The sequence below is a fragment of the Eptatretus burgeri genome, chromosome 16, assembly GCF_056783735.1.
Source record: "Eptatretus burgeri isolate ZD-2024b chromosome 16, Ebu_testis_v1, whole genome shotgun sequence".
Taxonomy (NCBI): Eukaryota; Metazoa; Chordata; class Myxini; order Myxiniformes; family Myxinidae; genus Eptatretus; species Eptatretus burgeri.
This window is the reverse complement of record NC_140976.1, coordinates 69,567,187-69,591,444: the sequence shown is the minus strand read 5'-3', so window position 1 is coordinate 69,591,444 and position 24,258 is coordinate 69,567,187. Positions and strand designations below refer to the sequence as shown.

Genomic DNA, 24,258 nt, shown 5'->3' with positions numbered 1-24,258 from the left:
ACACAATCCTCATGGTCAACTCGAGGTCTCTTGGCAGGATGGTCAGTGGACATCGCTGTTGGGCCCTGTCTGGTACACCTGAAACAAAGTAGCGTATGGCCATATCCATCACCAAAAAAGTAAAGCAAAGCAAAGAAATCATGCATTTATGTTCCCTAATGACTAGTAGATAAATGTAAATGTGATATAAATATATCCCACCAAGGTATTTAATGATATGCATTCATCAGTAGTAACATATAAAAATGTGTTATTTTTCAGTTATGGGGGTAGGGGTAACTGAATGTTAAATTTTCAAAATTCATACATATTTTTTAGGTAAATAATACTTATCCAGTTATTGGCAGTGATTGGGGATATTTTGGGCATATAAAGCATTCTCTTAAATACAATAGTCTTTGACATATAGAATAAAGTGTCAGCCACAGAATTCCATATTGAAGAATATTAGGGACTTAAATTCTCATGATAAAATTTATTTCTCAATATATATCCACATCATTGACAAGCTTTGTATTTACATCATACCAACCAATTACCTGTAACAAAATAAAAATATATTTGATCATTTCTATTAACATTTTGCATGTCCTGAAGCTGAAATTCAATTTTCCTAATTTTTTCCTGATTAAAAACAGAAAATCAAGGGTAACTACTGCTAAGCTACCATATTATGAGGGCTACCCAGGCTTAAATGATGCCTGAGATAGATACACATCTGAAAAACATCATAAACAATTGCCACTAATCTGATACCGATTCATAAAAATTAGGGCCTTGGCCCATGGACTATGTATGGAAAGATCTGTCAGGTTTGAGTGAAGGTCCTGGATGTCCACACTGTTAAAGAAGAGGGGGGGTAGGGTAGGACGGGGGGGAGCGGGGGGAGGTAATAAGAGTTGTTGAAAGAGTCTGGGGGTTTGCAGAAGCGTTTGGCGATAGGGCCGGACGAGGAGGAGAAAAGGTTCGGTAGTGATGGATTGGGTTACAGTGGGGAGTAATGAGAGATGGCAGAGGGCAGTTGAAGGTTGAAGGAGGTGGTGAGATGGAGTAGAGAGGGCAGGGCAAGGAGCCAGCTTTGTGGATGTGAGGGGGGAGGGGGGAGGGGAACTTTGAGAAGGGGGAGTGAGGGTGGAGATTGGAGGGAAAAGGTTGAGAGGGGAGTGTTGAGAGAGAAGGGAGAAGGGTGAGGGTGGAGTTTTGAGAAAGGTTAGAGGGAAGCTTGGAGGAGGAAGACTGTGAAGGTTGCTTTGAGAGGGAGGGGAGACGATGAGAGCAGGCATGGCCAAGGGGCCATGAGGGTGATGGGAGCGGTGGGGAGAGGAGAATGATGAGACTTGGTCATGGTATGGTGAAGAAGTGAGCAGGCAGGGGGAGGTACAAGATTTGAGGGGTTGGGAAGAGGGGGAGGTGTGATGAGGGGAAGGAAAGAGCATGTTTGTGGTATTCATGAGTGTACTGATTGAGAGAGTGAGATATCTGTTAGGTTAGAATGGAGCCCACAGATGTTGGAACACCACACAGTTTGGGACAACAGAGGAGGAGCTGATACTGAAGCAGAAGACAGTAAAGAAATGCTAAGACTGGATGTAGGATGAGGGGCAAGATGGGAGGGATCAAGATAGGGTATAACAGGTGAGGAGGTTGGAGGAGGTAGATTTAAGGAGGTGGGGTGAATTGGCATTGAAGTTGGAAAAGACAGGATGATTGATGGAACACGAACATACATTGCAAACTCGGAGCTTAAAATTTTTTTTGAAGTCAGAGATGCCATTAAAGACACCATTACCTGAGAGATGCAATTGAGGAGAATTGGGAGAATGGAGAAAAGAAATGTTGTAACATTTGGTCTTTTTAGACATAGGATGAAGGAAAGGTCAAATTAAGTATGGTCTTTTGAAGAAGAAGAAGTGTGAATTATGATACAATAACGAGAAGCACACGTGCGAAAGAGGAAGTTGGAACATTTTAACAGACCGTTGTTATTATTATCTTGCCAAAACGAAGTTTTTGCAAGATATGTTTGTTAGTCAGCTTGTATGTTTTTTGTTTTTTTTGTTTGTTTGTTTGTCTGTAATCACATATAAAAAATTCTGCAGAGCACAGTTATCATTGGAAATTTTTGTAACTTCGCATATCAGAGGCCTATAGAGGTCCCTTTCAGTGCACAAAATTTTGAAGGTTAAGGTCAGGGGTCAAGGTCACTTTGTCGCAAATCAGGGGAGTCGACGAAGCCCTTATTTTTTGAGTAATTTTGATCGGATCGTCTTCAAACTTCATGGGAATATAGTTCATGGTCTGGCGCTCAGCTGATTAATTTTTGGTGGCAATTGGCCTTGACCTTCATGGTTAGCGCCTGAGGTCAAACATATTTGGCCCCAAGGTTAAATTTTCAAGTTTTAGGAACCATATCGTGTAGTACCTCAAATTGAACACCTCGATGAGTGCTTTCTAGATATGTCAAGCTTGAGACATTATGATGTCATTTGGTGACGTTATGAGGCAAACGCATATTTTTCATGGTTACTCTGTAGAACGATTCTCATCGGAATCTCTCGTAGGCAGATATTCCTCAAGGAGTCGCTCCTGGTGGATGGCAGCTCTGTTCACCTCAGTGTGACCTTAAAGAAGTCACACGTGGTCACCTTTTGGCAAGATACAGGTCACCCTGCAGGTGACATTGGTTTATTTTTATGTTTTTTCGATAAAGATATGTTGGATTAGGTAAAGGAAGGGTTGAAGAAAAATCATGAAGGTGTATGGTGTATGTGGGCTGGCTAAAGTAGAAGGAAGATGGTTGATAGGCAGAATATGGAGGAAGAAGAGTCTGTACAAGAATTAATGTGGTTACATGGGGAATAAGGAAGGTAAGGAGGGAAAAGATTATTTTTTTTGTATTTTTTTATATTTTAAGACATGAAACAGAGGGTATAGTTGGGAGGCTTGCCTGAGCATAGCCTCTCCTTTATTCTCATCATCATTGGTGATGCTGTTTACCAGATTAAAATGCTCATACTGGCGACATCCCCTTCACCATGATCACAGGCAAAGGTGCCAAGCCAGCTGAAAGTTCATTTGCTGGAGAAGTACCGCACGTCATTTGCACAGCAACATGCACTGGAGCTCGGTAATCACGCGGCAGCTTTGCTGGCACGTGATGTGGAGGCTGAGAGACTGCGTGATGAGATTAGAGTGCTGCGAGAATGGCTGGGAAATGAGCAGGTACAATGATGAAAGCATGACAGCTTGCAGTTTGTGTGTACCTGAATGTAAAAATGGTTTCCTTATGATTTACTTATTTATATCATACGAAAGCAAAATTTTGGAATACTTCCCCCTCTCCCCCACAATCTATACCATTTACATATTTCTCCCTCATACAATCATATCTCCCCCACTGGATACCATTGACCAGAGTCTCAGGGCCAGGCTGAATGGCAGAGTTGAGCTGTTCAGGGAGCTGAGGCGTAAAACTGTGCATGCGCTAAGGGTGGACAAGGAGGCCGATGTGCGAAGAATCTGTGAGGGGGTAGAGCATCACGTGTGGACAGGTGATTATCGTCCTGCTTACAGGGGAATTCGCACATTGCGTTCATCCAAGCCCATCCTTCGGCACACTGCTTTTAGAGCGGAGGGTGGTAGGCTCTTGACAGAGGAGTCCGAAGTGAAGGCCCGCTGGGCCGGTTACTTTGAGCGGTTGTACCAGGCTGATCAACCAGGTGTCGAGTTGGACATCAGGGGTGTTACAATCCCTGTTGCTGACCCTCCAATCAACTGTGGTCCACCTTCGCTTGTGGAAACACGTGCTGCGGTGAAATGGGGTAAATCTCCAGGGATCTATGGCATCCATGCTGAACTTCTCAAGGCTGGTGGAAATGCTGCACTCGTGTCGTTGCATGTAGTTCTGTGCTCTGCCTGGAACACAGGCATCATCCCAACTGATTGGAAGAGGGGCCTTGTTGTCCCTCTCTGGAAAGGGAAGGGTGATCGCCAAGACTGCAACTTCCGAGGGGCGACGCTGCTCTCAGTGCCGGGCAAGGTCTTTGCTCGAATAATTATTGATGGGGTTCGCCACCATCTGCTTGAGCACCAGCTCCAGAGCAGTCAGGCTTTACACCAAAGAGGTCAACGATTGACCGTATCCTTGCTCTTCGGGTCCTCACCGAACGTTGACGAGAGTTTCGGCAGGGGCTGCTTGCAGCTTATGTTGATCTCTGTAAAGCGTTCGATTCAGTGAATCGGGATGTCTTCTGGAGGATTCTTGGCCTTCGTAGGGTGCCACCAAAACTGATCGATCTGATGCCCGAACTCTACTCTGGTACTGAGAGTGCTGTGAGATGTGGTGGTACCATCTCTGACTTATTTCCAGTTTTTTCTGGAGTTCGTCAGGGGTGTGTGTACTGGCCCCCACACTTTGCAGCACTTGTATGGACTGGATTCTAGGAAGGATGGCGGAGAGATTAAGCTGTGGTGCATCGTTTGGGAATGTCAAGATCTCTGACCTTGATTTCGCAGATGATGCAGCCATCTTTGCGGAGACTTTAGATATCCTTTTTGGGGCCCTCGTGGTGCTGAATGAGGAGTTGGAGCCACTGGGATTATGGGTTTCCTGGGTCAAAACTAAGATCCAGGCTTTCAATGACATCTTGGATGCTGCTGTCCTGTCTGTGCCTGTTTGTGGTGAGGATGTTGAGGTCGTGGAGAGATTCACTTACCTTGGCAGTGATATTCATGTCTCTGCCGGCTGTGAGTCAGAGGTCAATAGACGTCTGGGTCGGGCCTGGGGAGTCATGGATTCACTGTATCATGGGGTGTGGCGCTGCCGGTACCTGTGCGGGAAGACGAAAGTCCGAGTCTTCAGATCATTGGTGCTTCCAGTCTTGCTCTATGGATGCGAGACTTGGACTCTGACCAATGATCTGAGACGGAGACTTCATTCCTTTGGTACCAGGTTTCTTCGGAGAATCCTTGGCTATCGCTGGTTGGACTTTGTGTCCAACGAGCAGTTGCTATGAGAGACTCGGATGAGATTTGTTGCCTGCATAGTCTGTGAGCAAAGCCTGGTGTTGGCTTAGTGGTTGTGGTGGTGGCTTGGGATCCTTGGGTCCTGAATTCAAGCCCCGTTGGCCGCTGAATTAATACACCAGGAGGTTGATTCAGCCTGTCATCCCTCTGAGGTCGGCAAAATGAGTACCAGTGTACTGGTAAGGGGGACACTGCATCAGCGGCATAGCTGCGTCCCACCCAATGAATCAACCAGCAGCCACAGGCTGCACCCGAGAGAGAGAGAGATGGAGAGTCTGTAAGCGTCAGTTGCGGCTGTATGGACATGTGGCTCGTTTTCCTGATGCTGATCCTGCTTCCCAGATTCTCTCAGTGAGGGAGTCTCTTGAGGGGAGGAGGCCAATGGGCCGACCACGTGCCTCGTGGTTGCAGCAGTTTGACCGGCATCTCAAGGAGATGGGGATGGGCCTGGCATGTGCCTGGCGGATGGCCAGACGGAGGCCCCTCGAGTACCGGCGGAGAGTGGACGCAGCGACGTGCTACTCTGGCGCATGCTCCCATACCTGACCTGACCTGATCATATTCCTTTTTCTATTCTGACTCATTATTTGACCTTTTTCCCTTCTCTACCTTGCTGTCCCTTTCATTTGATCCATTTCCATCTCCAAAAACTTCCCCTCTTCGAGTTCATATGTAATATATAAACAGCACTTAATGCTGACTCTTATAATAAAATGCAACATGAATTGATTACATTTTCTCAGCTGCCTGATGTTGGCAAATAATGCCACATGAAGATCCATAATGTCAGAAACCGCATTTAAATACTGGTTTAAGAAAAGTTGTAAAACTAATGGGAAACTTTACTTTTTAGCATCACTGGAATTTTCAGATAAGGTATCATCATTGCTCACAGTCAGTCCGTCCATCTTCTTCTTCGACTTTTCCGGCCAAACCGTCTGGCCAATCCGGCTGAAATTTGGCAGTAACTTTCCTTTCCTGACTGGTAACAGGAATTGCAAAGCTCGTTCCAGTCACATGACTTTAAGTTGGTCAAAATGGCCGACTTAGTCCATTTCTTCAAAAATCTTCTTCAGACCCACCAGTCAGAATGATACCAGATTGGTGTTACAACATTAGGTCTGTGCCTGTTTGTGGTGAGGATGTTGAGGTCGTGGAGAAATTGACTTATCTTGGCAGTGATATTAATGTCTCTGCTGGCTGTGAGCCAGAGGTCAAAAGATATCTGGCTTGGGCCTGAGGAGTCATGGATTCACTGGATCATGGGGTGTGGCGCTGCCAGTATCTGTGCGGGAGGACGAAAGTCGGAGTCTTCAGGTCCTTGGTGCTTCCAGTCTTGCTCTATGGATGTGAGATTTGGACTCTGACCAGGGATCTGAGACGGAGACTTAATTCCTTTGGTACCAGGTCTCTTCGGAGAATCCTTGGCTATCGCTGGTTGGACTTTGTGTCCAACGATCAGTTGCTGAGAGAGACTCTGATGAGGTTTGTTACCTGCATAGTCCATGAGCATCAGCTGTGGCAGTATGGACATGTGGCTCGTTTTCCTGGTGCTGATCCTGCTCACCAGATTCTCTCAGCGAGGGAGTCCCAGATTCTCTCAGCATCATGCGATGCACACATGAGTGGAGGAGGCCAATGGGACGACCACGTTGCCTCGTGGTTGTAGCAGGTTGATCGGCATCTCAAGGAGATGGGGATGGCCAGACGGAGGCCCCTGGAGTACCGTCGGAAAGTGGAAGCAGCGACACGCTGCTCTGGCGCATGCTCCCATACCTGACCTGACATGATTAGGGCAGGGTCCTGATGCTATATTCTGGAGGCCATGCCAATCACATGACAAAAAGTGTTAAAATGGCGATCCCTCAAATTCCTTCCAAAATCTTCTCCTGATCAACCAGAAAGAATGCCACTAAATTTGGGTTACAACATTTGGCCACGATAGAGATGTTAAATTGCCGAAGTCATTCCGATTACGTGACCAGAAGTATGTCAAAATTGGCCGACTTATTCAGTCTTTGGAAAATCTTGTAAATTCCTTCAAAAATCTTTATCTCCAGACCCACCAGTCAGAATCCTATCAAATTGGGGTTACAACATTAGGACACGGTCCTAATGTTAAATTGCTGAGGCCAGGCTGACCATCTGACAGGAAGTGTGTCAAAATGGTGGTCATGCAAATTCCTTCCAAAATCTTCTTCTCCAGACCCACCAGTCAGAATGTGACCAAATTTTGGTTGCAACATTAAGCTGGGCTATGGATGTTAATTATACTGCAGAAGTCATGCAGATCACATGACCGGAAGTGTGTCAAAATGGCCGACAGCCATCTTTTGGCAAAATCGATAATTCCATTAAAAATCTTCTTCTCCAGACCCACCAGTCAAGAATTACAGTCAAAAGGAATTGTTGGGAAAATAGATGCAGGTGGAGGCCATTCAGCCCATCATGCCTGTGCCACATCAACACCACATCAATTTATCAACACAAGATCAAAGAAGAAAAGGCAAAATGTTTTTGTTTTTATTTTTAATGAAGTGTTTAAAAAAAAATTCCATTTTCTTTTTCCTCCTTTTTGAGGGAAGGGGACATGGGCTTGGGTTAAAAAAAAAAAACGCACAAAACATCAACCACGCAACACCTCTTGTGGAGAACCCCACCAACACGCCGTACACATGCACACAATCACCCATCAATGCTCAAACTACGGAAAAGTCAAATCAACATCCCTTTACCCCTCTATCTCCATAACTTTCAGGTACCTATCTAATTTTAATTTAAACTTATCTACTTTTTCTGCTGCCACGACCTTTCCAGGGAGACCATTCCATGCATCAACTACTCTCCGAGTAAAAGTCCTCAACCTTACTGCCATTTTAACTCTCCTCTTCTTTACCCTCAGGCTATGGCCCCTGGTTCTGTCACTGTCTGCTCTGTTGAATAATTCATCCTCACTTATTTTATCTCTACCTTTCATTATCTTAAACATCTCCATCATATCTCCTCGTAACCACCTCCTTTCTAGTGTATAAAGCCCTGTATCCTTCAGGTAATTCCGTGTCTAAAAAGTCCCACTGTTACAATGCTTCTTTTCTCCATTCTCTTAATTCTCCTTCATTGCATCCCTCACGCAATGTCTTTAATCTCATCTCTGACTTAAACATTTTAAACTCACAGTTTGCAATGTATGTTCGTGTTCCATCAATCATCCTTTTCTTCCAACTTCAGTACCAATTCACGCCACCCCCTTAAATCTACCTCTTCCTAATCCCTCACCTGTTATTCCCCTCTCCTTACCCCTCCCATCTTGCCCCTCATCCTACCTCTGCTTTTGGCACCTCTTCACTGCCTTCTGCTTCAGTATCAGCGCCGCCTCTGTTGTCCCAAACTGTGTGGTATTCTAACATTTTTGGGCTCCATTCTACCCTAACAGAATTCTCACTCTCTCAATCAGTACAGTCCTCAACACTCCACAAACATGCACCTTCCTTCCTCTCAGCACCCCCCCCATCCTCTTCCCAACCCCTCAAATCTTGTACCTCCCCCTGCCAGCTCCCTTCTTCACCATACTTCTACTAAGTCTCATCCTTCCCCTCTCCCCACCTCTCCCGTCACCCTCCTGCACCTTGGCCCAGCCTGCTCTCATCGTCTCCCCTCCCTCTCAACGCAACCTTCATATCACACTCTTCCCACTCCAAGCTTCCCTCTCATCTTTCTCCTTCAACTCTCCCCTCTCACCCTCTCCCTCCAATCTTCCCCTCACTCCCCCTTCCCATAGTTTCCCCCCTCACATCCACAAAGGTGCCTCCTTCATCCTCCCTCTCTCCTCCATCTCATCACTTCACCTCCTACAATCTTAAATTGCCCTCTGCCCCTTTCTTATTACTCCCCACTACTCCTCAACCCATCACCACCGAGCCTTTTCTCCTCCTCGTCCAGCTCTCTCCCCAAGCTCTTCTGCAATCCCCCACACACTTTCAATAACTCTCCTTACCTCCCACCCCCCTCATCCCTCGTCCTACCCTCCCCCTCCCCTGCACCCAAAACCTCCTCCCCTGCCTCTTCCTCAACAGTGTGGACCTCAAACGTACAAGGAAATCAGACACAGGTGTAGGCCATTCAGCCCATCATGACTGCGTGACATCAACACCACACTAAGTTATCAACACAAGATCCAAGGAAAATGCGAAATTTATTAATTTTTTAAATAGTGATTTTTGTGGGTTTGTATATATATATATATATATATATATATATATATATATATATATATATATATATATATATATATATATATATATATATATATATATATATTGTTGTGGAGCCGGGCGTCAGTTGCGAGCACGACCGCTAGGTGGAGCAGTAGGGTCGACTCTACCGAACACCCGGAATCTATATCCTACCTTACAGGACTGTGAATCGTCAATAAATCAACCATGTGGGACAGGGTTATCTGCCAAACTTCAAAATACCTAGAGGCCCACATGGCGAGCGACCGAGGATTCACACCCTCGACAGCACTCGTACGGGCTGAGCCGTATGCGTGCTCGACCCGTGCGTAACCCGAGCGGATGGTTACCGAGGTCCCGTCAGTCCAAATATACAATTTGCCGCTTCCCAAATTTCCCAACACGCACCGTGCTAAGCCAATTAAAGAAACACAGAAACGAGCTGAAACATTTAACAGGGGATTTATTTATAATGGGGGGAGGGGCAGGGGGGAGCACGCAAGGAGCAGAGTTATCCGATTATAAGAAATGAAATGCAAAGTACTAGCAAAAAGCACTTATCCAGTCTCTACTTAAAGACGGGGGCCTCACGGACACACACACGCACACACAGACCCCTGAAAGAAAAATGGACCTTCCCGCCTCGTGCAGTTTGGCCGAGACCAGCGAACCAGACCAGCGTTGAGATGCGACCAGCCCAGCGCCAGCGAGATGCGACCAGCCCAGCGTCGACGAGAGGCGACCAGCGTTGACGAGATGCGACCATCGCTCCAGCAGACCATGCGCTCGAGCTGATGGAGAACCAGACTCCACCGACAAGACGAGATGAGAGCAGATGCCGGCGACAGGACGAGATCAATCTCCCCCATTCATCCCAAAATCACCAACCTTTTTCTCTGGGAGGGAGGGGCCTCTTTCCCTGACCACTCGCCTCTTGATTGGCTGGAACCATCGCACAATTCTCTGGCCGCCCTCCATTGGACAGATGCACAGTAGGCGGGGCAACTCCCCCCTTCTGGGTGGAGGAGCTTGTGGCTCCGCCCACCTCCTCACCTCTGGCCGCGTGCTTAATGGCGATCGTGTTGAGTCGGAAACGGGGAGGGTGAGATGCCCGCTCCTTGCCGATTGGCTAAGGAGGGATGCCATGCCTACGTTAGACTCCGCCCACGCGCGCGCTTGCTGGCGAGTGCGCGAAGAATGCCGCGAGCAGAGTGTTGTTGCTGTGAGAGCAAAGATGGTGTGGATGTAAAAATAAAAGAAAACCCTGACTATCAAAATAACTCCGCAGCACATGAACATTTAATTCCCATTAGACGAGGGACGGGACCCTAACTAGAAGCACGCACTTACTGATTTAACTGAGCTATAGGGGACAGCTGTCTGTCTGTGTGCACAAGGCTTCCAAATTCGTAACAATATATGTTGTTCGCCTTTCGGCTGCTCCCGTTAGGGGTCGCCACAGCGGATCATCCATTATGATCCGCATACTGATTTGGCATAGGTTTTACGCCGGATGCCCTTCCTGACGCCACCCTGGTCACCTCTTACGACACAGGGATAAGGATTGGGTTTTGCCGTGATTCCGGGCTGCCCGACACCCTCTCATAGCGTGGCCCAGCGCAGAGCTCCCATCATCAAGCGATCCTCCAGCCCAAGCCTCCGAGTAGCCGGATTACAGGCGCACGCCACTACGCCCGGTAGGCAGAGTCAATCCCACTTGGTATTAATTCAACAGCTGAGCAGGATTTGAATTCAGGATCCAAGGATGCCAAGCCCACCACCCTAACCATTAAGCCAACACCAGGCCATACACCATGGAATATAGTTTGTGAAGTCCCCAGAATGGCAATCGCAATCATACCTTCAATGAACTTGCCAAACATCAATGTGAATATCTGTAGTAATGTAATATTAAAGTTCATTCCTGGTTTTTGTGATCACAGTAAATGGATTCCATGAAGGTACATTCATGAGTTCATGTTTATATCAGTTGTGTATCATCCTTGTTAATGGAAATCACTGTTATCCTGGATGCCCTTCCTGATGCAACCCTGGTCGCCTCTCACGACACAGGGATAAGGATTGGGTTTCACCATGATTCCGGGCTGCCCTGCACCCTCTCATAGCATGGCCCAGTGCAGAGCTCCCGTCATCAAGCGATCATCCAACCCAAGCCTCCGAGTAGCCGGATTACAGGCGCACGCCACTACGCCCGGTTAAATTCGTAACAATATATATATTTTTTAGGTTTTTGGAGTATTTGTATTGTTTTTTTCTTCCCCTTAGGGGAGGGGGCAAGGGCTTGGTTAAAAACACACATCAACCACACAACTCCACTTGACGAGACCCCCACCAACAGCACTCCGTCCACATGCACACAATCACCCATCAATGCTCAAACCACTGAAAAATCAAATCAACATCCCTGCACCCCTCTATCTCCATAACTTCGAGGTACCAATCTAATTCCATCTTAATTCACCTCCTTTTTAAAAAATATTTTTTACTCTCGGGCTACGGCCCCTGGTTCTATCACTGTCTATTCTGTTGAATAATTCTTCTGCATTTATTTTATCCATACCTTTCATTTTCTTAAACATCTCCATCATATCTTCTCGGAACCCGTCTTCTTTCAAGTGTATAAAGCCCTGTCTTCTTCAGCCGCTCCTCAGCTAAGTCTAGCTAGGCCCGAAATAAATCTAGTATGCCTGCGCTGAACCCTCTCGATGGTATCTATGTCCTTCCTGAGTTGTAGTAACCAGAACTGCACACAATATTCTACTAAATGTGCCCTCACTAAATTCCTGTAAAATGTTAACACCACTTCTTTTGCAATATAAATGATCCCCCTCTGAATACAGCCTAACACCCTATTTGCTTTACCTATAGCTGTCCAGCACTCTGATGCCTGCATACCAGGTCAGGTCAGGTATGGGAGCATGCGCCAGAGCAGCGCGTCGCTGCGTCCACTTTCCGCCGGTACTCCAGGGGCCTCCGTCTGGCCATCCCCCAGGCAGATGCCTGGCCCATCCCACTCTCCTTGAGATGCCGATCAACCTGCTGCAACCACGAGGCACGTGGTCGGCCCATTGGCCTCCTCCACTCACGAGACTCCCTCACTGAGAGAATCTGGTGAGCAGGATCAGCGTCAGGAAAACGAGTCACATGTCTGTACAGCCGTAGCTGTCGCTCACGGACAATGCAGGTAACAAATCTCATTTGAGTCTCAGCAACCGCTCGTTGGACACAAAGTCCAACCAGCAATAGCCAAGGATTCTCCGAAGAGACCTGGTACCAAAGGAATTAACTCTCCGTCTCAGATCCTTGGTCAGAGTCCAAGTCTCACATCCATAGGGCAAGACTGGAAGCACCAAGGACCTGAAGACTCGGACTTTCGTCCTCCCACACAGGTACCCGCAGCACCACACCTATTATTCAGTGAATCCATGACTCTCCAGGCTCGACCCAGACGTCTGTTGACCTCTGACTCACAGCCAGCAGAGACAGGAATATCACTGCCGAGGGAAGTGAATCTCTCCACGACCTCAACATCCTCACCCCAAACAGGCACAGACAGGACAACAGCATCCAAGATGTCATTGAAAGCCTGGATCCCAGTTTTGACACAGGAAACGCGTAATCCCACCGGCTCTGACTCCTCATTCAGCACCTCGAAGGCCTCCAAAAGGATATCTAAAGTCTCTGCAAAGATGACTATCATCTGCGAAATCAAGGTCAGAGATCTTGACATTCCCAAACGAAGCACTGCAGCTTTATCTCTCTGACATCCTCCCTAGAATCCAGTCCATACAAGTACTGAAAAGTGTGGGGGCCAGTACACACCCCTGACGGACTCCAACAACAACTGGAAATAAGTCAGAGATGGTACCACCACATCTCACAGCACTCTCAGTACCAGAGTAGAGTTCAGATATCAGATCGATCAGTTTTGGTGGCACCCCACGAAGGCTAGGAATCCTCCAGAGGACATCCCGATTCACTGAATCGAACGCTTTACAGAGATCAACATAGGCTGCAAGCAGCCCCTGCCAAAACTCTCGTCTGCGTTCGGTGAGGACCTGAAGAGCAAGGATACGGTCAATCGTTGACCTCTTTGGTGTAAAGCCTGACTGCTCTGGACGCTGGTGCTCAAGCAGATGGTGGCGAACCAGATCAAGAATTATCCGAGCAAAGACCTTGCCAGGCATTGAGAGCAGCGTCACCCCTCGGTAGTTGTTGCAGTCTTGGCGATCACCCTTCCCTTTCCAGAGAGGGACAACAAGGGCCGTCTTCCAGTCAGTTGGGATGATACCTGTGTTCCAGGCAGAGCACAGAACTGCGAACAACGGCACGAGTGCAGCATTTCCACCAGCCTTGAGAAGTTCAGCATGGATGCCACAGATCCCTGGAGCTTTACCCCATTTCGACCAGTTCACGGCAGCCTGCGTTTCCACAAGCGAAGGTGGACCACAGTTGATTGAAGGCTCAGCAACAGGGATTGTAACACCCCTGACGTCCAACTCGACAACCGGTGGATCAGCCTGGTACAACCGCTCAAAGTAACCGGACCAGCGGGCCTTCACTTCGGACTCCTCTGTCAAGAGTCTACCACCCTCTGCTCGCACTTCAGTACACCGAGGGATGGGCTTGGATGAACGCAATGCGTGAATTCCCCTGTAAGCAGGATGAGAATCACTTGACCTTCGGTGATGCTCTACCCCCTCACAGATTCCTCGCACATAGGCCTCCTTGACTACCCTGAGTGCACGTATAGTTTTACGCCTCAGCTCCCTGAACAGCTCAGCTCTGCCATTCAGCCTGGCCCTGCAACTGTTCAATGGTATTCAGTGTCCCTTGAGAGACAAAATTCTTATTTGCCCGACGGTGAGTTCCAAGACATCCACTGGCAACATCAAGGATGTTGGTTTTGAAGGCACTCCACAACTCTTCAGGACCTCCCTAAGCACCCAGACCCCCCAAATCTCCACTCAGCTTGTTCGCAAACTCCTCAGCTACCCTCTCATCTTTGAGCTTGCCAACATTCAGCCGAGGCTCGGATGGTACCATTCTCCTGGATTTAAGGTGCAACTTCAGAGTTGGTACAACAAGCCGGTGGTCAGTATTGAGGAACTCAGCACTCCGGTAGACCCTGCAGTTCTGGTTCATCCTCCAGCGACCATCAACGAGGACATGGTCAATCTCCTTTGCCACACCACCAGCGTTGGAATTCCAAGTCCAGTGATGAGCTTGTGGGCGCTGAAACCATAAACCAGCCACCCTAAGTCCATGACTTCTTGCAAAGTCAAGGAACTTAGTGCTATTCAGGTTCACAGTTCCAGACCCATGGGGACCAACACATGTCTCATAACCATCCCTATCAGTTCCAGTCGATGCTTTGAAATCCTCCAAGACGAGAAGTGTATCTCGTCTGGAGCACTGATCAACCACAGACTCGAGCGTGTCGTAGAATGCATCCTTCACGGTGAGATCACTCGCTTCAGTCGGAGCATGAACAGAGACCAGGAAAATGACACCAAAGGAGTGACGAATCCTTGGTCTCATAATACGCTCGTTGACCGGTGTTACCTCAATTATCATTGGAGTCAGCTTATTGGACACAGCTACAGCAACTCCTTGGGCATGGTAACCATCAGAGTGACGAGACCAATGGTAGATGTAACTACCCACAATGATCTCGCCACAATCCGGTCTCCGAACACCAGAGAGTGCTGCAATACTGATGTCCAAACGCTTGAGCTCAGATGATAACAGAGACAGGTGATAATCCTCTCTTAGGCATAGGACATTCCAGGCACCCACCCGAAGGGACCGCCTCAGGTTAACCCAAGGAGACCGCCGTCTGGTGGACGACACCTCAGCACCACTCCGACGCACTCTCACACAATCTATCCCGGGAATGTTACCCTGTGGTTTCCCTGCTATCATCAAAGATTGGGGGTCCTGAAGGCTTTGCCCCAATCCCGTCATCCGGTGAGCTGCCCTGCGAAGTGAAGCTGCACTGGAGGTACTCCCACGGAGTGGGTTTTCAGATTTCTTTGCGTTTTTGTGTTTTGTGGAATGAAGGGTTTTACGGTGGCCGGAGTGCAAATCCTGCCACCAACCTCCTAATAAGAAGTAACCCAACTGCAGGAGGACATCCGCAGACACAGTTGGGTACTAGATATGGATGGCCGTTGGCTCACAAGGCGCTCCTCCGCCCTTTGACAGGTTTTGTTTTAAATCCTGCTGGGTGTCCATATCCAAACACCCTCCTCACCAAAAACCTGGTGGGGGAGATGGTTTAGTCGCCGACAACCCGACCATGGAACAGGTTAGTACAGGTTTACATGATACCTGTAGCAAGTCACAGATCTAATCTGGCCTGACCTGACACTGCTTACCTCCCATATCTATTACCACCCCCAGATCCTTCTCCCTTGCAACACACTCCAAAATTACGTCTTGCATCATGTAATCTCTATTTTCATTATTCTTTGCTATCCCCAACACCTTAATTTTGCTCAGGTTAAATTACATCTGCCAATCTTTTGCCCAGTCTATGCAAGAATCAATACTTTCCTGAATCTGTTCACTACCACCTCTGCTATCCACCTTACCTCCAAGCTTTGTGTCATCCACAAATTTGGAAAACTTACTCTTCACCCCACTATCCAAATCGTTGATGTAAATTATGAATAGTAATGGTCCGAGTACTGATCATTGAGGTACCCCACTACTAACATCCTCCCAGCAAGACCTCCTCCCACTCACAGCCACTCTTTGCTTCCGATCACCAAGCCAGTTTGCAATCCAATTAGCTACCTGAGCTGCCACTCTACAATCCCTCACCTTTGTTAACAACCTCTGATGTGGTGCCTTATCAAATGCCTTCTTCAAGTCCAGATATACTATGTCCACTGCCTTTCCCTCATCCACCCAATCAGACACTGCTTCTTTGAACTCTAAAAGATTTGTTAAACAGTAACTACCTTTGGTAAACCAATGCTGACAACCTTTAATTATTTTGTATTAATTTAAATGGTTCCTCATCTGGTCCTTAAATAATGTCTCCATCACCTTCCCCACAACTGAAGTCCAACAAACAGGTCTGTAGTTCCCAAATTTTTCTCTGGAGCCTTTCTTAAATAATGGTGTTACATTTGCTGCTCTGCAATCCTCCGGTACCTGTCCTGACTCCAGGGAACTCTTGAAAATATCCATTAACATCTCGCTTACCTGCTCAACCACCTCCATCAATACTCTCAGGTGAATATTATCTGGACCAAGCTGTTAGTCTAAGATTACCTCGCTGTTCCTTTACTTCTTCCACTCCAACCTGGATCTTCTGTAAAAGCCCTTCCTCACCACCTTGATGGATACTCTCAGCTATTGGCAATTCTCCTGAGTGTTCTTGTGTAAAAGTTGAAGAAAAATACCTGTTAATAAGCCTGCCATCTCACCTTCATCACTGACCACTCTCCTGGTGCTATTCCTCAATGGGCCCACACTGGTCCTAACCTGTTCTTTTCCCCTGATATACTTAGAAAGCATTGTTATTCTGTTTAATATTCTTAGCCATGTTCTTCTCATATTCTTTTGGTTTGCTGAGTTATTTTCTTAACTTGCCTCTGTTTACTTCGACGGTGATATAAATCTAACTCCAGTCCTGTTATTTTAAACCTAATAAATGCCTTCTGCTTCTCCTTGATAGTGTTCCTTATCTCACTGTTCAACCACCCTGACCTCTTTCTGCTTCTTGTTTTACACCTCATTGGAATGTACTTACTCTGCACTCTACACATTTGGTCCTTGAAGGTTTCCCATTTCTCTGATGCTGATTATCCTGTTGTTTAGAGTCTCTCGATCTACATCACCCAACTTTCTCCTCATACCCTCAAAGTTTGCCTTCCTAAAATCGAATAGCCTTACCCTACAATTTTGAACTCTAACCCTTAACAGAATCTTTGCACATAACATACAATGTTATGGTCACTTGATCCGAAATGCTCCTCCACCATAGTCTAAAAAGGAGGTCTAACACTGCACTCCTCCTCGTGGGCTTATCTACAAACTGGGTTAAAAAGCAATCCTGGACGAAAACTAGGAGATCCTCATCTGCTCTTCCCTTTTCCTGTTCCTGGACCCAATCTATCCCTGGCAAGTTAAAATCCTCCATAATCAATACTCTTCCCTTACCACATGCCCTTTTGAATTCTTCATGTACTCCTCCTTCCTCCTCTTCCTTCACACCCGGAGCCTTATAAAAGCATCCTACAGTATCTTACTGTTTTTATCCCCTGCCGCGTGGCGGAAGGGGGCTATTGTTGTCACCCAGGTCGTCTGGCTGTCCGTCTGGCTGTCCGTCCGGGCGTCAACATTTATAACTGTGAGTGCGATAACTCAGAAACTGTTCGCCATATCGATTTGAAATTTGGGTCACACATGTACCACCTGAAAAGGAAGAACTATTGGTTTTGGGTGTGGCCGGATCCAAGATAGCTGAATGGGGCGGCCATTTTGAAATAAATGTTTTTTGTAATAAATGGAAAACCGCTTATCTGATTTCAATTATTTTTGGTTACTACGTTCCTCACCCCTGGGGAACTTTTTCGAGATGATGACCAAATGGTGTCTTGTTTCCAATTCACCTCCCTCATTATCTGGAATATGTATAACCTTTTTTCATTCAATGGCAGGGGATTCCCCATCTCTGATGGTATATTTACAATCTCTAATCTCTACCCACACAGAATCCGCAACATTTATTCCTTCCTTAATGTCACCCCTTTCTCTTGATGCAATGCTGTCATTTACCCAGATTGCTACTCATCCTATTCTCTCCTTCCTATTACATCGATACACCTTGTGGCCTTCTAATCCTGTCCTCCAGTTACTCTCCTCCTGAAACCATCTCTCACTCACTGCAACTATATCATACTCCTCGCTATCTACTTTGGCTTCAAGGTCTTCCATCTTATTATTTAAACTTCTGGCATTGGTTTAGAATATATTTAACTTTTCCCTTCCTGAAATTCTATTTTCTTGCCTGGCCTTACTCATCACAATTCCATCAACTGTTCCTTCCTCAATACCTTCTCCACCCTCCACTGACCTAAAAAAGCCTGAATTCCTTCCTCAATTCCCACTGCAGACTGCAAATATGTGAACAAACTAGAGATAAAGTACAATTCATCCTGATATTCCCCCAGAAAGATCCTCGATCTTTCAAAGTGTAAATGCGAGTTCCATAATGGACGCTATTGCTTGATGGTGTAATGTGGCTGTAGCACCATCCTCTCTCCACCACCCCTCCCCCCTCCCCCACTCCTCCCATAACACTTTGTGATGCTCAGGGAAACACCCACGCACCCACTACCCAAAATGTCATGTATTATGTGTACGACCCTTTATCAGCCCCCGTTGGGTTTAGTCCACAATGGGGGCTTATGGATTTGGTCTTGATTTTCATGTCCGTGCGTGTGCGTGTGCGTGTGCGTCTGCGACCATATCTCAGACATGTATGGACCGATTTGATTAGTACTTGGCACAAAGATAGCACTTGATGGTGTACATATGCACATCATTTTTTTCGACATGGGATCCAAGATGGCCGACGAGCGGCCATTTTAGTTGCAAAAAAACCCCGCAGTGTCAAACACGTCCTCAACAATTTTTCAGATGAGCATTTACTGATGTTGAAACTTGGCACACAGATAAGGAGTGATGGCTCACATGAGCACATCATTTTTTCCATTATCAGATCCAAGATGGCTGACTGGCGGCCATTTTAGTTGTACATAAATATGGGTAAGCCCTTTAATTCCATACAGCAAAATTACTAAAACAATAGGGGCTGTGACATTTTCTTTTTTACTTGTTCTGTGATTGAAATGGGGGTTTTCATCCGCTGCTCTTAAGATGCTTTTTCGATTGAGTTTGAAAAAATGGCTCTTTTTGTTATTTTTGTTGCCGATCTCTGTCTTGGGCAAATGTGTCTAGCGGCCCTGCCCCCATCAGGCTGAGAGACTGTCGTAGTCGCACTAACCCCTCTGATCCCTTCCTATTCCTTTACAAAGGGGAGGAGGGGTTGGGGGGGGGGTCCCTCCTTTAACATCGCTCATTCTCAGATTGGCCACTGCTCTATTTCATTGGATCAGCTATCCATCATCTCAATCGTCATTGGCCACTCAATCGTCATTTCTGAACTCAACCCCAAATGCATTCCTAAAGATCACAGAAGAGTGTACACCAACTTAAACAATGCAAACTATCTGAATTTCACACAATACAACAAACAGGCTTTTACAATTTATGACTTCCTTGCATTCAATTCAGATGCAGCAATCAAACATTTTCGCAAAATAGTAACAGATGCATCCAAAACTAGAATGGCACTCAGTCGGGGCACACCTCTGCCAGGCTGAACAGTTTACGTTTTGTATCCCACTCATAAGCCGGATCCAGATACTGACCTTAACCAAAATCTAATTGAATCAAATACAAGATTCCCGATCCTACTTTTCGATGCTCTTTACAGAGGATCACCTTCCCTTGAATTTGTTGTGACAGCATCACCTTTGCTTTTGTTTGTGTCACATGTGTCACAGTATGGTTTTATTATTGATGCTTTTGCAGGACAATGTGGCTGTGATAGAATCGAGGAACACCGAGAATCTGCTGAAGGAATCTCAGAAGGAAGTCTTATGTCTCCAAAAACAGCTCTCATTGTCTCTGCTTGGCTGGAACCAAGTAAATGGCATGCAGCCTGACAAGGTAGAGTGCCCTTTGCAGAAACTCTTTTAACATTGTCCCCCATATGCACCTTGGATCCTTTTTTTTCATCATTAAATTTTTTTTCTGGAGCCGACTTGATTTTCTGACAGGCTTGCCCAATCAATTTGGATTTCATGCTTTTGTGATTCGAACACTCGATTCTCAAAATGTAGCTCTACTTTAAAAATAATTATTTCTCACCATGAATGAAATCAATTACACTTTACTGTTTGCCTTTGTGGGGCAAAGGTAGGCTGATTATTCAATGGTGTTTTTTTTCAAACTTTAAAAATAATAATAATAATAATAATAATAATAATATGAGTTCCTTTACAAGGATATTTTAATGCAGGAGGAACCATTAGGCCCAGAAAAGGCCATTAGGTGCACAGACACAGACACAGACACATTTTTTTATTACTTGTTTCTTTACTTAAGATATATGTTGGACTACTGAATTACAAATGCTGTACAAAAGTTATAGACGTGCTCACATTGTAATGTTTCTGTCCATACTTTATAGACGATCTAACATTCTAAATAGTATGTACGTGATAGAAATATGTGTGGGTTGTTGCTGTCACCGACTTCCTGGTAATATTCCCAGGTTAACCACACCCATATAGGTTTGTTTGGCCCAATCAGGGTGATTGACAGTTGTACTCCCACTCACCCCTCTGATCCCTTTCTATTCCTTGACAAAGGAATGCAGTTTTGCATACTTTTTGTGGGATCCTTTCAAACTACTACTGGGGGTGACACTGCTATCAGTGCCGGGCAAAGGCTTTGCTCGGATAACTCTTGATAGGGTTCGCCACCACCTGCTTGACCACCAGAGCCCAGAGCAGTCAGGCTTTATACCAAAGAGGTCAACGATTGACCGTATCCTTGCTCTTCAGGTCCTCACCGAACGCAGACGAGAGTTTCGGCAGAGGCTACTTGCAGCCTGTGTGGATCTCTGCAAACTGTTCGATTCGGTGAATCGGGATGCCCTCTGGATGATTCTTGGTCTTCATGTGGTAACGCCAAGACTGATCAATCTGATCTCTGAACTATACCCTGTCACTGAGAGTGCTGTGACATGTGGTAGTTCCATCTCTGACTTATTTCCAGTTATTACTGGAGTTTTTTAGGGGTGTGTATTGGCCCTCACACTTTTTTCAGTGCTTGTACATACTGAGGATGTTGGAGAGATCAAGCTGCGGTGCATCGTTTAAGAGTGTCAAGGTCTCTGACCTTGATTTTACAGATGATGCAGTCATCTTTTCGGAGACTGCATATCCTTTTTGGGGCCCCCGAGGTGCTGAATGAGGAGTCGGAGCCACTGGGATTACGGGTTTCCTCAGTCAAAAGGAAGATCTAGGCTTTCAATGGCATCTTGGATGCTGCTATCTTGTCTGTACCTATTTGTGGTGAGGATGTTGAGGTCACGGAGAGATTCACTTCCCTTGGTAGTGATATTCATGTCTCCGCTGGCTGAGAGATAGAGGTCAATTGACATCTGGGTCGGGCCTGGGGAGTCATGGATTCACTAGATCATGGGGTGTGGCGCTGTCAGTACCTATGAAGGAGGACAGAAGTCCGAGTCTTCAAGTCCTTGGTGATTCCAGTACTTACTCTATGGATGTGAGATTTGGACTCTTTCCAGGAATCTGAGGGGGAGACTTAACTCCTTCAGTACCATGTCTCTTTGGAGAATCCTTGGCTATCGCTTTGTGTCCAACGAGCAGTTGCTGAGAAACTCAGATGAGATTTGCTACTTGAATAGTCTGAGCATCAGCTGTGGCTGTATGCACATGTGGCTCGTTTTCCTGAAGCTGGTCCTGCTGACCATACTTTCTCAGCAAGGGCACTTCATAAGTGGAGTAGGCCAACGTGCTGACCACGTGCATCGTGGTTGCAGCAGGTTGGGCCAGGCCTTTGCCTGGGGGATGGTCTGACGGAGGCCCCTTCAGTACCGGTGGAAAGTGGATGTAGCAACGCACTGCTCTGGCATATGCTCCCATACCTTAACTGACCTGACCTTTCAAGCTACTGCATTAAAATTATGATAGCAAAGGATGCTCTACCAAGTAAAACTGTCGGATGGTACCAGAGTCAATGCCATTGAGAGAGGCAGCTTGGAAATTTGCCATCTGAAGACATTATTATCATTATTATTATTATTATTATTATTATTATTATTATTATTATTAATTTTATGAAGAAGAATCGGCTTGTTTTTTTTTGCTTCTACCATGGTCTGGCGTACTGAAAAGTGATCTCTGTCTGGACAAGCAGCTGAACAGACGAGGTAGGTTATCATATGTAGCCTAAGCGACATTGTGGAGAAGATACTCTAACTTCAGTTTTGTATATAGAGGGAGGGAATGACATTTTTTTTTCCATACCATCCCTACATAGAGATTGCAAGCACACTTTCTGACTGTATAGCCCATTGCAGGTAACCCCTCCAAACCTACTCCCTTCAATCTATCTCTTCAGCAACCCCTTTTCCCAGTGCCTCTTTACTCCTTCACATACTTCTACTCAATTCCTTCATCAACTTGCACTTATGTACAGTTTATATCACTTCTCTCACTACCTTTTCTACTCTCACCCCTGAGCATAAGTTGCAGTTTTAAGCTTTCAGTTGAGTGGTGCAGTTGTGCATTTAAGTGAAACGAACAATCACAAATGATCATGATAATTGCCAATGTCGATTGTTTTCATTCAGAGAATCAACATTTTATTACATTATAACTTGTATTCGCTTCGATCACCAGGTATAGCACTACACGTTACACTCACTATTTAGCCTTGACAACTTGGGCTAATGACACAGCAAAACATTCATTTATTACACAAATTCCTCATCCATTTATTTAGGAAGAGTATTGGACAGACCGCTGCCTGATTGCTCCTGGAAAGAAAGAAATAACCCGGCTTTTTCTGTTTATTTGTTAACATGATCGAGGCTCGTATAAGAGCTAACACACAAAACGTATAATAAAGGGAGCAGGAGACAAGAGGGGTGGGATAGGAAAACACAACACAGTGTGAAACAGAGACGTGAGGAGATCTGTGGAAGGGAGAGGGATGGGGTGGGTAAGACGGGGTGTACAAGATGGACACTTCAGGGACTTTCAGGAAGGAAAGCAGGGAATTTGAAGGAGGTGGGTTTGGGGTGGATTCATGGGGGTAAAAAAAGATCATGGTTTTGTATGGGGGAAGATATGAAATGGTGGTGAACAGCTGTTGTGAAGACCTGGAGGGAGGAGTGGGATTTTATAGAGTGTGAAAGTTTGTTCCAGAGGGGGGAATAAAGAGGAATGAAAGAGTGAAGGTGAGCAGTGATTTTTCATTTGGTAGTTTCACCAGAAGGGGGTTGCTGACGGATCTTGAGCGCCCTGTGGAAATATGGGGGTGGGGGTGGGGGCAGATCACAGAGCAGGGGGTGCGAGGCCGGAGACGAGACGGTAGAAGACAGAAAGACCACCGACCTGCCTGCGGTGAGAGAGTGAGAGACCAAAAGACTCGGCTCCATTGCGGGAGATACCAGGTTAGAGCAGGTATGGGAGCATGCGCCAGAGCAGCGCGTTGCTGCTTCCACTTTCCGCCGGTACTCCAGGGGCCTCCGTCTGGCCATCCTCCAGGCAGTTGCCTGGCCCGTCATCTCCTTGAGATGCTGATCAACCTGCTACAAACACGAGGACGTCATCGGCCAATTTGCCTCCTCCACTTCTGAGGATCTCTCGCTGAGAGAATCCGGTGTGCATGATCAGCGTCAGGAAAATGATTCACGTGCATACAGCCGCAGCTGATGCTCACAAACTATACACGTAACAAATCTCATTTGTCTCTCTCCGCAACAGCTATTTGGACACAAAGTCTGACACAAAGTGATAGCCAAGGATTATCTGAAGAGACCTGGTACAAAAGGAATTAAGTCTCCATCTCAGGTCCGTGGCAAGAGTCCAAGTCTCACTTCTGGAGAGCAAGGCTGGAGGCACCAAGATCCTGAAGTCTCAGACTTTACTTGTCCTGCACAGGTACCGACAGCGACATATCCCATGATCCAGTGAATCCATGACTCCCCAGGCCCGACCCAGACGTCTATTGACCTCAGCATAACAGCCAGCGGAGACATGAATATCACTGCCAAGATAAATGAATTTCTCCCTGACCTCAACATCCTCACCACAAACGATTACAGACAAGATAGTAGCATCCAAGATGTCATTGAAAG

General features: G+C 46.4%; 1 protein-coding gene and 1 pseudogene across 8 annotated transcripts in view; one reads left to right on the top strand and one right to left on the bottom strand.

Moving 5' to 3' along the window:
* Window positions 1-24,258, top strand: part of LOC147011264 (RIMS-binding protein 2-like) — a 206,291-nt gene that overhangs the window by 53,300 nt on the left and 128,733 nt on the right. For 7 of the 8 annotated variants that reach the window (XM_085858924.1, XM_085858929.1, XM_085858925.1 and 4 more), the window contains exons 5-6: window positions 3,046-3,222; window positions 19,893-20,030. In XM_085858924.1, the coding sequence (XP_085715050.1) occupies window positions 3,046-3,222; window positions 19,893-20,030 (315 nt within the window). The remainder of the gene's footprint in view (window positions 1-3,045; window positions 3,223-19,892; window positions 20,031-24,258) is intronic. The other variant, XM_085858928.1, reaches the window with a different exon arrangement.
* On the bottom strand, window positions 11,334-11,474 carry LOC147011266 (signal recognition particle RNA; annotated as a pseudogene).